Source organism: Psammomys obesus, unplaced genomic scaffold (genome assembly GCF_907164565.1).
Source record: "Psammomys obesus unplaced genomic scaffold, mPsaObe1.curated_primary_1811, whole genome shotgun sequence".
Lineage (NCBI taxonomy): Eukaryota > Metazoa > Chordata > Mammalia > Rodentia > Muridae > Psammomys > Psammomys obesus.
Window position 1 is genome coordinate 3830087 of NW_026594184.1, and position 11683 is coordinate 3841769.

At 40.7% G+C, this 11683-nt stretch overlaps 1 protein-coding gene across 1 annotated transcript; it reads right to left on the reverse strand.

Moving 5' to 3' along the window:
- Window positions 1-342: 342 nt before the first annotated feature.
- Usp26 (ubiquitin specific peptidase 26) lies at window positions 343-2862 on the reverse strand. Its single transcript, XM_055618065.1, has one exon. It carries the CDS (start codon window positions 2860-2862, stop codon window positions 343-345), a length of 2520 nt encoding a protein of 839 aa, XP_055474040.1.
- Between the last annotated feature and the right edge of the window lie 8821 nt (window positions 2863-11683).

The window sequence follows — 11683 nt, forward strand, 5'->3', positions numbered from 1 at the left end:
AAGACAGAAATGAGACAAAATGTATCTTTTACTGAATATTTATGACTGTAAATATAAGGCATTTTTGTCAGTATAAAGGTAACCTGTGTTATGCAACTTCCATAGTGAATGCTGAAAAATTCACTATCAATCATAAATTTTATGGCAAAAAAATTATTTGAAAGGCGCAGTTCCAGTCTTGTATGAGAGAAGAACACTCATTAGCAGTAGCTGTAACTATGGGATGGATGTGGCCAGGGTTGGAAAGATTTCTTTGTAAATGTTTGTTGAGATGTTGGTCCTTCTCTCTCGTTAAGTAAGAGAAGCATTTGGATAGATGTGATTATGAGGCATATGTTCTTCTTATTGCTCCTTCAACGTGCTGGAAGACTGAGCTTCCCTTGCCAAGAGCTCTTCAAAGATATCATTGTGCATGTAAAAGAAAACATATCCAGTGGAGAGCCTAGCCTTATGTACAAAGTCCTCTCGTACACTTGTCACCTTTTGATCACTGAAAGAAAACCAACCCCGCCTCTTGAAGTCAAAGGCATCATTGATATAGTGGCCTTCATTGGGACTGCTCCCAATATGGTTAATAATATTAAGGAGCCTGTAAACATGTTCTTCTTTTTTAGTAGGCGTTTGCGGTTCCTCCATGCCAGTAGGCTTTTCCTTATCTAAAACATTTATGTTTCCTGGGGTCTTACTGGAATCTACCGAGGCCTGTGAATCCAGATTTTCGTCCTCGGTATATGATTCTGTAGGTTTTCCAAGGTTCTCTGTCTGTTCCTGGGAGCTTAAATCTGGATGGGTTTCAGTAAGTGTCCCTTGGGAGGTCTGCTTATCACTTGTGTCTTTAATACATTTCTGGGCCTGTTCGTACTCTTGGGATCTTTCTGGAATTCGGAGGTCAATATTTCTAGTAGCCTCATTGATACTACCTGAATCTAAATTACTAAATACATTTTCTTTGTCTTGCTTCTTGACTTGTTCTGACCCAGGTACATTTGTTGTGGCACCTTCTGTCGGATCTTTTGTCTCCACCTTTTCACTAAACAATTTCAGGGCTTTCCTTACACTTGGTGCTTCTGACTCCTTGTCTGATCTAATGCTTTCAGTTGAGAAACCCTTGGTTCTTGAGGTCATCAATAAATTAAATGACAATCTGAGTATTTCAAAACCCAACTCTTCAAGGGGTTTTAATAGTTCAAGATCCTTAACATGTGCATTTTGGCTAAGAGGATGAGGTGGTTTTGTGATTTTATTGCAATGATAAGACAGCCTTAAATATTTGGGAATAATGATATGCTGCTCATCCTTCTTCATTACCAGTGACTCATCAAAGCTATAGCGTTTAAGATGAATTATAATAACCCTGGGTAGCTGGGAAAACTTATGCAGTGCAATAGATCTGTTGTGCATACATCTTTCACATCTATGCTCAACCTCTTCTGCTCTAAAGAAAAGATCAAAACTTGACTGGATAGACAATTTTTGGTCTTTCTTTCCTTGAGGAATGTTGATAGAGAGAAAACTACTTGGTTCTTGCTTGAAAACCGTCAGGCCACAGGCTTTACAAAAAATAGAGCTCAGCAACTCAAATTCAAAATTATTGGCCACAGGACAAACAGGTGTTCTATTGATAACAGTATGGTTAGCAAAAAGCTGTCTAAGTAAATTATTTCCTCCTGATCCATTTTCAGATTGCCACATTATGGTTAATTTTTGTACGGTTTCCTTCAACTGAACTAAACAGAGATTTAGAAACTCATGAGCATCATTCTGCTTGTAGGCAGCGAATATTTCTCCATATGCTGGGAGAGCTTTTGTGATACTGTGAAGTAACTGCTCCCTAGTTTTCAGGTTGTAAATATCTTTCAAAACAAGCAGTTGCATCAAGCGCATGTTAAAATCATCTCTGGGAGGTTTAATCCATGGGAAACCTTGATTGAATAAATCATTAACAAACAGTGGGACGGAGCATAGAGACTGTAATACCACATTTATATAACAGGTGTTGCCCACATTAGGCAGACCTTGCCATGATTTCTCTGGGCACAGTAAGAGTATCTTCATATACTCGTGCCACTTTATGCCTTTCTTAATATGGTGTGGTTCCAAAAGAAATGGTGAAAATAATTTTGCAATGAGATCATGAAGATCTATAACATCCAAGTTAGTCTCTTCAGGACCTTGAGTCACAAATGAATATTCTAATCCTGACGTACTCTGGTCTGCCTCTCTTACACTTGTTTCTTCCCCTTTATCAACACATCCAGACACCACTACCTTTGTCTCAAATTTCTTGCTACCCTTCGGGATGTTCTCCTTTTCCTTCTTTTCTGATTCAGGTAAAAATCGCTTCCTCTTTACATGTTGTTTCTCTAATAACTCTGCACTACCAGGTATGGCTGCTGCTGCTGAAGGCAAAGGCAAATCATGACGTTCTTTGGCTTTTTCCAGGCTTGCTTTTGGATGAACTGCCAGTGAGGAAGAGCCATCAAGCTCCCCTGTGCTTGTGCTAGTACTGCCAGCACGTCCCTCATCATATCTCCTGGATGCTTGAAATTTTTTTTGATAGATTCTGTCTAGGAATTTCTTCAGTCGTTTGGCATCTAAGCTGGTTAGTTTCTCAATAAACAAGAAGTCATTATTTTTAAAAGTTAAATGTATGTAATTCTGGTCTTCGCCATAGGTTCTAAGAACCACACTTCTAATATTATTCTGTAGTTGCAAACATTTAGTCTTTCCAGTGCTGAAATGAAGAACAAGTTTAATTCCCTTTCTTCCTACTAATGTTTCAATTAATGCCCTTCTTGACTTAGACATTCCTGCCTTTGCACTCCATATTTGGACTTGAGTATGTATCGATATGGGATCCATACTTTTTTTTTTCTTTGCAAATAAAACACGTTATCTTAGATTATCAATAATCTTGAAGTTTCAGTTTGTTTCCCAAATTCACCTAAGGAGACAACAAAAAATTTTATATTACTTTTTATACACAAGGATTATTTTTAATATTGGCTTTATGCTAAAAAAATCATGTCCTGGGTATCTAGCTGTTTAGTGACCAAACCAATACCTTTTGAGAGAAATCCATGGTTTTAAAAGGACAGAAATCATGATTAGCAATATAAGACCATGATAAAAAACAGTCCAAGAAAATTTCTTTCAGTTATGAGGAAAACGCTTATATAAAACCCAACTCAGTCCATCGTTTGTTTTCCTTTCTCTCTCTCTCTCTCTCTCTCTCTCTCTCTCTCACACACACACACACACACACACACACACACAATTTATAAATTGTATATCCCAACAGTAGCCCCCTCTGTCAACTCCTCCCAGTCCCATTCTTTCTCCCTCTTCCTCCCTATCCCTATCTCCTAGTCCATGAAAGCAGGAGTTCTTCTCCCCTGTCATCTGATCCTAGCTTATCAGGTCTCTTGTTCTGTGACCTGGAAAGGCCGCATAACTAGGAAGAAGTGATCAAAGAGCAGGCAGCCAAGTTTATGACAAAGACAGTTCCTGCTCCCCTTACTTGGGAACCCACATAGAGACTGACCTGCCTATTGGATACATCTGAGTAGGGGGTCTAGGTCCTCTCCATGCATAGTCCTTGGTTGGTGCATCAGTCTCTGCAGGACACCCTGGGCTCAGATATTTTAGCTTTGTTCATCTCCTTGTAGGTCTCCTGTCTCCTCCATGTCCCTCTGTCCCTCCCTTCTTCCATAAGACTCCCTGCACTCTGCCCAAAGTTTGGCTCTTAGTCTCAGCATCTGCTCCGATCCCACGTTGGATGGAACCTTTAAGAGGACCCTCTACAATAGGCTTCACATGCCTAAACATAGTCAAAGCAATATAAAGCAAGCCTGTAGCCAACATCAAACCAAACTTCATTCTTATACACCAAATCTCCTCTTCACTGCAATATTGGATTTTATTCTGAATAAATTTCATCTTTCCAATGTAAATCATAAAACCCTCAGAAGACTTTTAAGACATAGCTATAAAGCTTACTGAATAGTATCCTGGGTATGTACATACAATATGCTAATCTTCATGTCACACAATGCCCTCACATGGAAACTAAAATAAATATCTAGGCAAATAGAACCTCTTACCCCACGTGCACATGGCTATCCCATGGTGTGGAGAGGAATTCACACATGGGAAAATTAAGAAAATTTATCTACCTCCTTCCAAATCCAGTTAGATCACCTTCTTTTACTTGGCACTGAGGAACTTTCACACATTTTACCCTTCATTGAAAAAGTTAAAAAAGAACAGCTTTCTAACCATCAAATATAGGGTAGGGTGATTTCTGTAGCCAGCTCTGCAAAATTATTCAAATTAGTTCTCTCTACTCAAACCCGGTATGCTAAGTGTTATAGCATATGCTTAGAATGCAAAATATCCAGTGTCAATCCTGAGAACCCCAAATAATTTTAACAAAACCAGAGGAAAGGGATCAGATATATTGAAGTACTAAAAATCTAAAATTTCTGAGTAACATGGGGGAAATTTTGAATTAATAATATCATTCAGTAGTACAAATATTTACATCAGAAAAAATGCTCGATAATTCACTGGAAGTTGTGTTTTCTTCTAAATAGTTAAGATTCTTCCTTAGTCTTGCCTATGTTGTTAGCTACCTCAGCAAACTGTCTTTATGAATATCAAGGAAAACTTCTACTTAACTTGTGCTCAAATGACCAAAAATTGAAAACTGGCAGTACACGTTATATGCTTAGTAAAGTAGTTATGCCCATCCATATATAAAAGTACACATGTACCTAAGTGAAAGAATGACTATATCAGGGTAGAAATGGTTCTGAAAAACATTCAGAAATACCATCAAGTTTAAGTTCTCTAGACTTTTTTTTTTGTGGGGGGGGGGGGGGAGTGTTAAAACAGGTTTTTCTTTCTGTAGCCTTGCTGTCCTGAAAAATCACTCTGTAGATTAGGCTGTCCTTGAACACAAAGATATTTCTGCATCCTGAGTGCTGGGATTAAAGGCATGCACATCACCATCGGTCTTTATTTTGTTTAAACATTCAAAAGAACCTACAACCTAAGAACTAAGTCCCATCCACATTCAGAATTTCTATAATCCCATATCAATGTCAATATGTAAACACACACACACACACACACAGTCATGAAAGAGTATAAGAGAGTACAAGTTCCAGCCAGACTGATCTATAAGGGAAACACTGTCCTCTCAAATTTTGATTTCTTTTCTTTCTAACTATAGTCACAATAATCTAACTTCCTCTTAGAATTTCTGCTCTCTGTACTCAAAACCAGTTAGGAACTAGGCATACTGTCAGGAGTCTTTAATCACAGCACTTTGGAGGCAGAGACAGGTGGATCTCTATGAGTCTGATGTTGGCCCAGTCTACATAATGAGCTCCAGGACAGCCAGGGCTGCATAAAGAGAACATATCTCAAACAAAACAAACAGCAGGAGATGTGCTTACAAAGTGTAGCTGCATTTTTCAATATTTCCTTGAAGTTTGATACGCATTTCATTCCTGAATAATGAAATTTTCTTTAAGCTCACTGATTTTGAAAACTAAAGACCAAGGATCATCTTTGCTGATGGCCAGGTAAGCAGCTTATTCTAAACTTAGGTGTTCTTCTTCATTCTGTCTCGTTACTCAATGATGTTGAAGCTTCCTTTGGATATGTGTAAAAGATTTTAAACTAAAGAGTACTGATTCAGGGGATCCAAGACGGTGGCACTAAGAGGATACCATGTGTGATAAGCAGGACAGCAGTGACTGCACAGCGACCAACAGACCGAACTCTGGGCCTTAAAATATTTGTGATTGTGTTTCCCAGGTAAGAAGAAACCCCACGGTGTGGGAAGCAATCCGGTCCATTCTCAGGTCATGTAGCTAAACCCCAGAAGAGTTCCCAGGTCCTGGCAGGCGCTCGGTTGCCAGCCCAGAGCCACACACCTGCATACTCTGATCACTATCCCAGACTGAGCTGTGGGCCCACAACACCAGAGACTGGGTTTTCCAGTCAAGAGAAAACCCCACATTGAAGGAAGCAATCAGGCCTGAACTTAGGTCATCCAGACAATCCTTGGAAAAGGTCCTGGTGTCCAGTGGACGTTCAGCCCTCAGCCCAGAGACCTGCCTGCATGCCCAACTCACCTTCCTAGACAGAAATGTGGGCCCCAGGGCACCAGAGACTGGGTTTCTCTGTCGGGAGGAAACCCCACGGTGAGAGAAACAGCAGGGCAGATCTCAGGGCACTCAGGCGAACCCCTCCCCCATGAAAATTTCTTGGGAACTCAGGTTCCTGCAGGTGCCCATCCAACAGAGCCTGCATGCTCTACTCACCACCTCAGACTAAAATGTAGACCCCCAAACACCACAGACTGGGTCTCCCTGTTAGGAGGAAACCACAGGGTGGGGAAAACATCAGGTCCTACCCTCAGGACACCCAGCTCCAGAAAAGTTTCTGGGCTCCCGAGGCTCTAGGGTCTAACCTACTGCCAAGCATGAGAGATGTACTCACCTGCCACTGATTACCACTTGGGTCCTGGGGCACAGAGCTCCAACCTTAGACCTACAGAAGCCTGGGATCCAGGGTACCAGCCCCAGACACTGCTCCAAGGCGCAACCTGTCTCCCTAGCTAAACTGACCAAACTGTAGGCCTCCCTGCTTCTTCAAGAGGGCAGCACCCAGCAAATACAATGTAAGAGCAGCAGCAGCCCACTAAATTCAGAATAAGAAACCCAACGGCAGGGCAGCTGTCTCCAGGACTTCTCCTGGTGAGAGGAGAGCCTCCCTGACTACCAGTGACCACAGTTACCACACAGGCCCATATGCCTGAGGTAAGCAGTGGCAATTCCTGAGAAGCACCTGCCCTTCGGTGACCATACCCAAAAAGCTAAGGAGGCCTACTTCAGGAACAATCATCTTTCTGCCAAGGGGATTCTTCCCACCCCAGGATTCCAGGAGGTACACCAGAAACTAACAAGACAACACCTTAGACAGCCAGATGGGTAGAGGCCAACATAAAAGCACAACTAACAAAAGCCAAAGCAATATGACATCTCCAGAACCTGGTTATCCAGGGGCAAGCAGGCCTGGACACCTTATCATAAATGAAATCCAAGATGACTTTATATCTATGCTTATGAAGAGGATAATGGAGGAAACAAACAAATGCATAAAGAATTTGAGGAAGGATCCAAGGTGGTGGCAAAAAGCATGCACTATATCTGAGAAGCAGAGGATCTGAAACTCTGAAATTGGTGAGTGGAAGGGCAGCTGAAGCCAGAATATCCACATTGAGGCTCCCTTGACAAGAGGGGTCAACATGTGAGTTGAGACCATTTAGATCCAGGTCAACCATGGACATCTCTGGGGAAATGAAATTGGCAAACATTCCATCCCCCTACACTTCCCCTTGTCGGGCCTGCCTCCTCCTCAGCAGAGCCAGCCCACAGTACCAAAAACTCATAGCACAGAACGAGCTGCCTGGGCACTGAGACAGCAGAGGAGGGCCTTCTAGTTCCTCAGCAGCGGCTACCAGCTGTACCAGACTTCTGGTTTCCGGGTCTGGTACCAAACTTCCGGGTCCCAGGTCCGTGAGCAGCTGTACAGCCCTGCAGGACCTCCCAACCAGTGACTGTGCCAGCTGCTCAAGTCCCTCAGTAGCAGACAGCCATCATTACAGGACACCCAGTTCCACCAGGCCTACTGGGCCACCTTGGTCTGTGGACCGCTGTAGGGGGTCCTCAGGTCTTCCCAGAAGACATGCCTGCCACTCAGTTCTGATTCTGTGGCTGGACTCCCAGTGGACTGCTTTAACAGCCTAAGTTCTGTGGCTACAGCACCACTGAACAGACTAACCCTGTATTTTCCCCAGAAGGCCCAAATCTGAGAGAAGAGAACAGGGTGAACCACTGCGCTTTCTTATTAGACCTGCTAGAGAGTGAGTGCCCCTTCAAGTGAGTGCTGCAGAGCCCAAGATCCAGAATCCCTCTACAATAGCTGCCAGACATCAGATCTCTCCTACCCACATAACCACTGTGGGCAACATAGGGATCCTTGGGACATTGTTCTCAATATTGAATCTGGGAGTCTACCAGTTGAGTCAGGCAAACAACCCCTGGAGCCCAGACAGAGCTGAATACCTACCTCTGGCCTGTAGACCACTGAGATATTCAGGGAATCTGCGAATGATTCCCTGAATAGTGTCCATGAACAGTGCCAGCACCCACAACCTCTCCTATGCCTGCACCACCCCTGTCCCCACATTACAGGCATCTACACTCTCTAGTACCCTGTCTTTTAAGACACACTTCCACATGCACGCTTGCTTGCTCACTTGTACACTTCTGTATCAGCCGACCTTCTTCCCTTAAGTATAGCTGAAACACCAACACTCACTCTCAAACCATTGGACCTCTCTCATCTTCCTGAAGAATACTCCAGACACAAGAAAGACCCAGGCTGAATTACAGACTCGAAAAACAAACAGTGAAGGTTACAGATAGGCAGATGTCCTGAGTTTGGCGTAAGAACACATCCAACAAAAATCAGGATATCATAGCTTCACCAACAATCCCGAAAATGAATGTATATTTCACTCCAATTAGTCAGAAACACAGGAAAATGATTTTAAAGCTATGATTATCCAGTTATTAGAGGCACATAAAGAGGAAATGAACAAAACTCTCAATGAAATAGTCACATGAATGGAGGCACAATTAACAGCATAGAGAGAGGAAAGGAACAGAAAAATAAGCCATGGAAAGACATGAATCCACATTCAAACAGATGAAGGAAATGGTGCAAGGCATGAAAACAGAATTAGAATCAATAAAGAAAACACAAACTTAGAAATCCCTGGAGCTGGAGAACTTAGAAGATACACTAGCAGAAATTGAGAAAAAAAAGTAAAATCAGAAAAGTCCCAAACACAAAACATCCAAGAAATCAAGGATGCCAGGAAAAGACTAACTCTAAGAATAAAAGGAATTGATGAAAAAGAAGATTCCAGACTCCAAGGTCCAGAAAATATTTTCCAGAAAACCACAAAAGATAATTTTCCCAACCTAAAGAAAGAGATGTCCATAAACATACAAGAGACCTACAGAACACCAAATAGACTAGACTAAAAAAGAAACTCCTCACGTCTCATCATAGTCAAAACATTAAATCTACAAAGCAAAGAGAAAATATTAAAGACATCAAGGGAAAAAGTAATATATAAAGGCAGATCTATCAGAATCACATCAGACTTCTCCATAGAATCTACAAAAGCCAGAAGGGCCTGGACAGATGTCATGCAGACTTGTAGAGACTACAGGTACCAACGCAGACTAAGCTACCCAGCAAAGCTTTCAATCAGCACAGATGGAGAAAACAAAATATTCCATGACAAAACTAAATTTATGCAATATCTACACAGCAACCCAGCCCTACAGAAAATACTAGAAGGAAAACCCCAATCTAACGAAAACAACTACACCAAAGAAAACACAGAAAACAGATAACTTCACAACGAAAAATTAAAGGAAAACGAACAATAAATCACAGTAAGACCACCAACTCCACAATAAAAGGGACTAACATTCATTGGTTACTATTATCTATCAACATCAATGGACTCAACTCTCTAATAAAAACACACAGAATAACAGAATGGGTCCAATAACAGAATAACAGAAACAGGATCCAACATTCTGCTGCATCCAAGAAACACACTTCTGCAACAAAGATAAACACTACTTCAAAGTAAAGGGCTGGAAAATGTTTTTCAAGTAAATGGAACCAGAAAACAAGCTGGGGTAGCTATCCCAATATCTAATAAAATAAACATTCAACCAAAATTAATCAAAAAAGATGGGGGAGGACACTTCATTCTCATTAAAGGAAAAATTCACCAGGAGGAATCACAAATCTAAACATTTATGCCCCAAATACAAGACCACCTACATTTTTAAATGAAACACAATTAAAGCTGAAATCACATACCTTACTAGTGGGACATACCTTAATGGGAGACTTCAACACTCCACTCTCACAAAAGGACAGACAGATCATCTAGACAGAAGCTAAATAGGAAAGTGAAGGCACTTACTTTCCTAAATCAGATGGACCTAATAGATGTCTGCAGAACTTTTCACCAAAATTCAAAAAAGTATACCTTATTTTCAGCACATCAATGAAACTTCTTCCAAAACAGACCATATAGTGGGTCACAAAGCAAGCCGCAGCAGATACAAGAAGATTGAAACAATCCCTTGTATTCTACCTGACCAACATGGACTAAAGCTGGCTCTCAACATCAAAAAGAAATAAGAAAAATCCTACGCAAACATGGAAACTGAACAAATCACTACTCAATGACAGCTGGGTTAGGGAACAAATAAAGAAAGAAATCAAAGACTTCCCAGAATTCAATGAAAATGAAGGCACAACATACCCAAACTTATGAGACACAATGAAAGCAGTGCTAAGAGGAAAATTCATAGCACTACGTGCCTTCAAGAAGAAATTTGAAACATCTCATACAAGAAAATTAATGGTTCACCTGAAAGACCTACGGAAAAAAAGCACAAACACCCAAGAGGAGTAGATGGCTGGAAATATTCAAGCTCAGGGCTGAAATCAATAAATTAGAAACAAAAAACTCAAAGAATCAATGAAACAAAGAACTAGTTCTTTGAAAAATAAACAAGATAGATAAACACTTAGCCAAACTTACTAAAGGTCAGAGAGAAACTATCCAAATCAGTAAAATCAGAAATGAAAAGGGGGACATACAAAAGACACTGAGGAAATTGAAACAATCATTAGGTCTTACACACAATCCTATACACCACAAAAATTGAAAATCTAAATGAAACGGACAATATTCCTAGTAGATTCCATTTACCAAAATTAAAGCAAGATCAGATAAATAGATTGAATAGTCCTATAACCCTCAAGGAAATATAAGCAGTCATCAAAAGTCTCCCTTTCAAAAAAGAGCTCAGGGTCAGATGGTTTCAGTGCAGAATTCTACCAGACTTTTAAAGTGCTAACTCCAATTCTCTTCAAACTATTCCACAAAACAGAAACAGAAGGATCAATACCAAACTCATTCTACAAAGCCACAGTCACCTAAATACCTAAACCACACAGACTCAACAAAAAAGGAGACCTTCAGACCTATCTCTCTTATGAATATTTATGCAAAAATACTCAATAAAATACTTGCAAACTGAATCCAAGAACACATAAATGATATCATCCACCATGACCAAGTGGGCTTCATCCCAGGCATGCAAGGGTGGTTCAATATATGGAAATCCATCAATGTAATCTACCATATAAACAAACTGAAGGAGAAAATCCACATGATCATCTCCTTAGATGCTGAAAAAGCATTTGACAAAATCCAACACCCATTCATGTTTAAAGTCTTGGAGAGATCAGGGATACAAGGTACATACATAAACATAGTAAAGATAATATATAGCAAGCCTATAGCCAACATCAAACTAAACGGAGAGAAACTTTAATCAATCCCACTGAAATCAGGGACAAGGCAAGGATGCCCACTCTCTCCGTATCTTTTCCACATAGTACTTGAAGTCTTAGCTAGAATAATAAGACAACTAAAGGAGATCAAGGGGATAAAAATCAGAAAGGAAGAAGTCAAAGTATCACTATTCTTAGATCATAT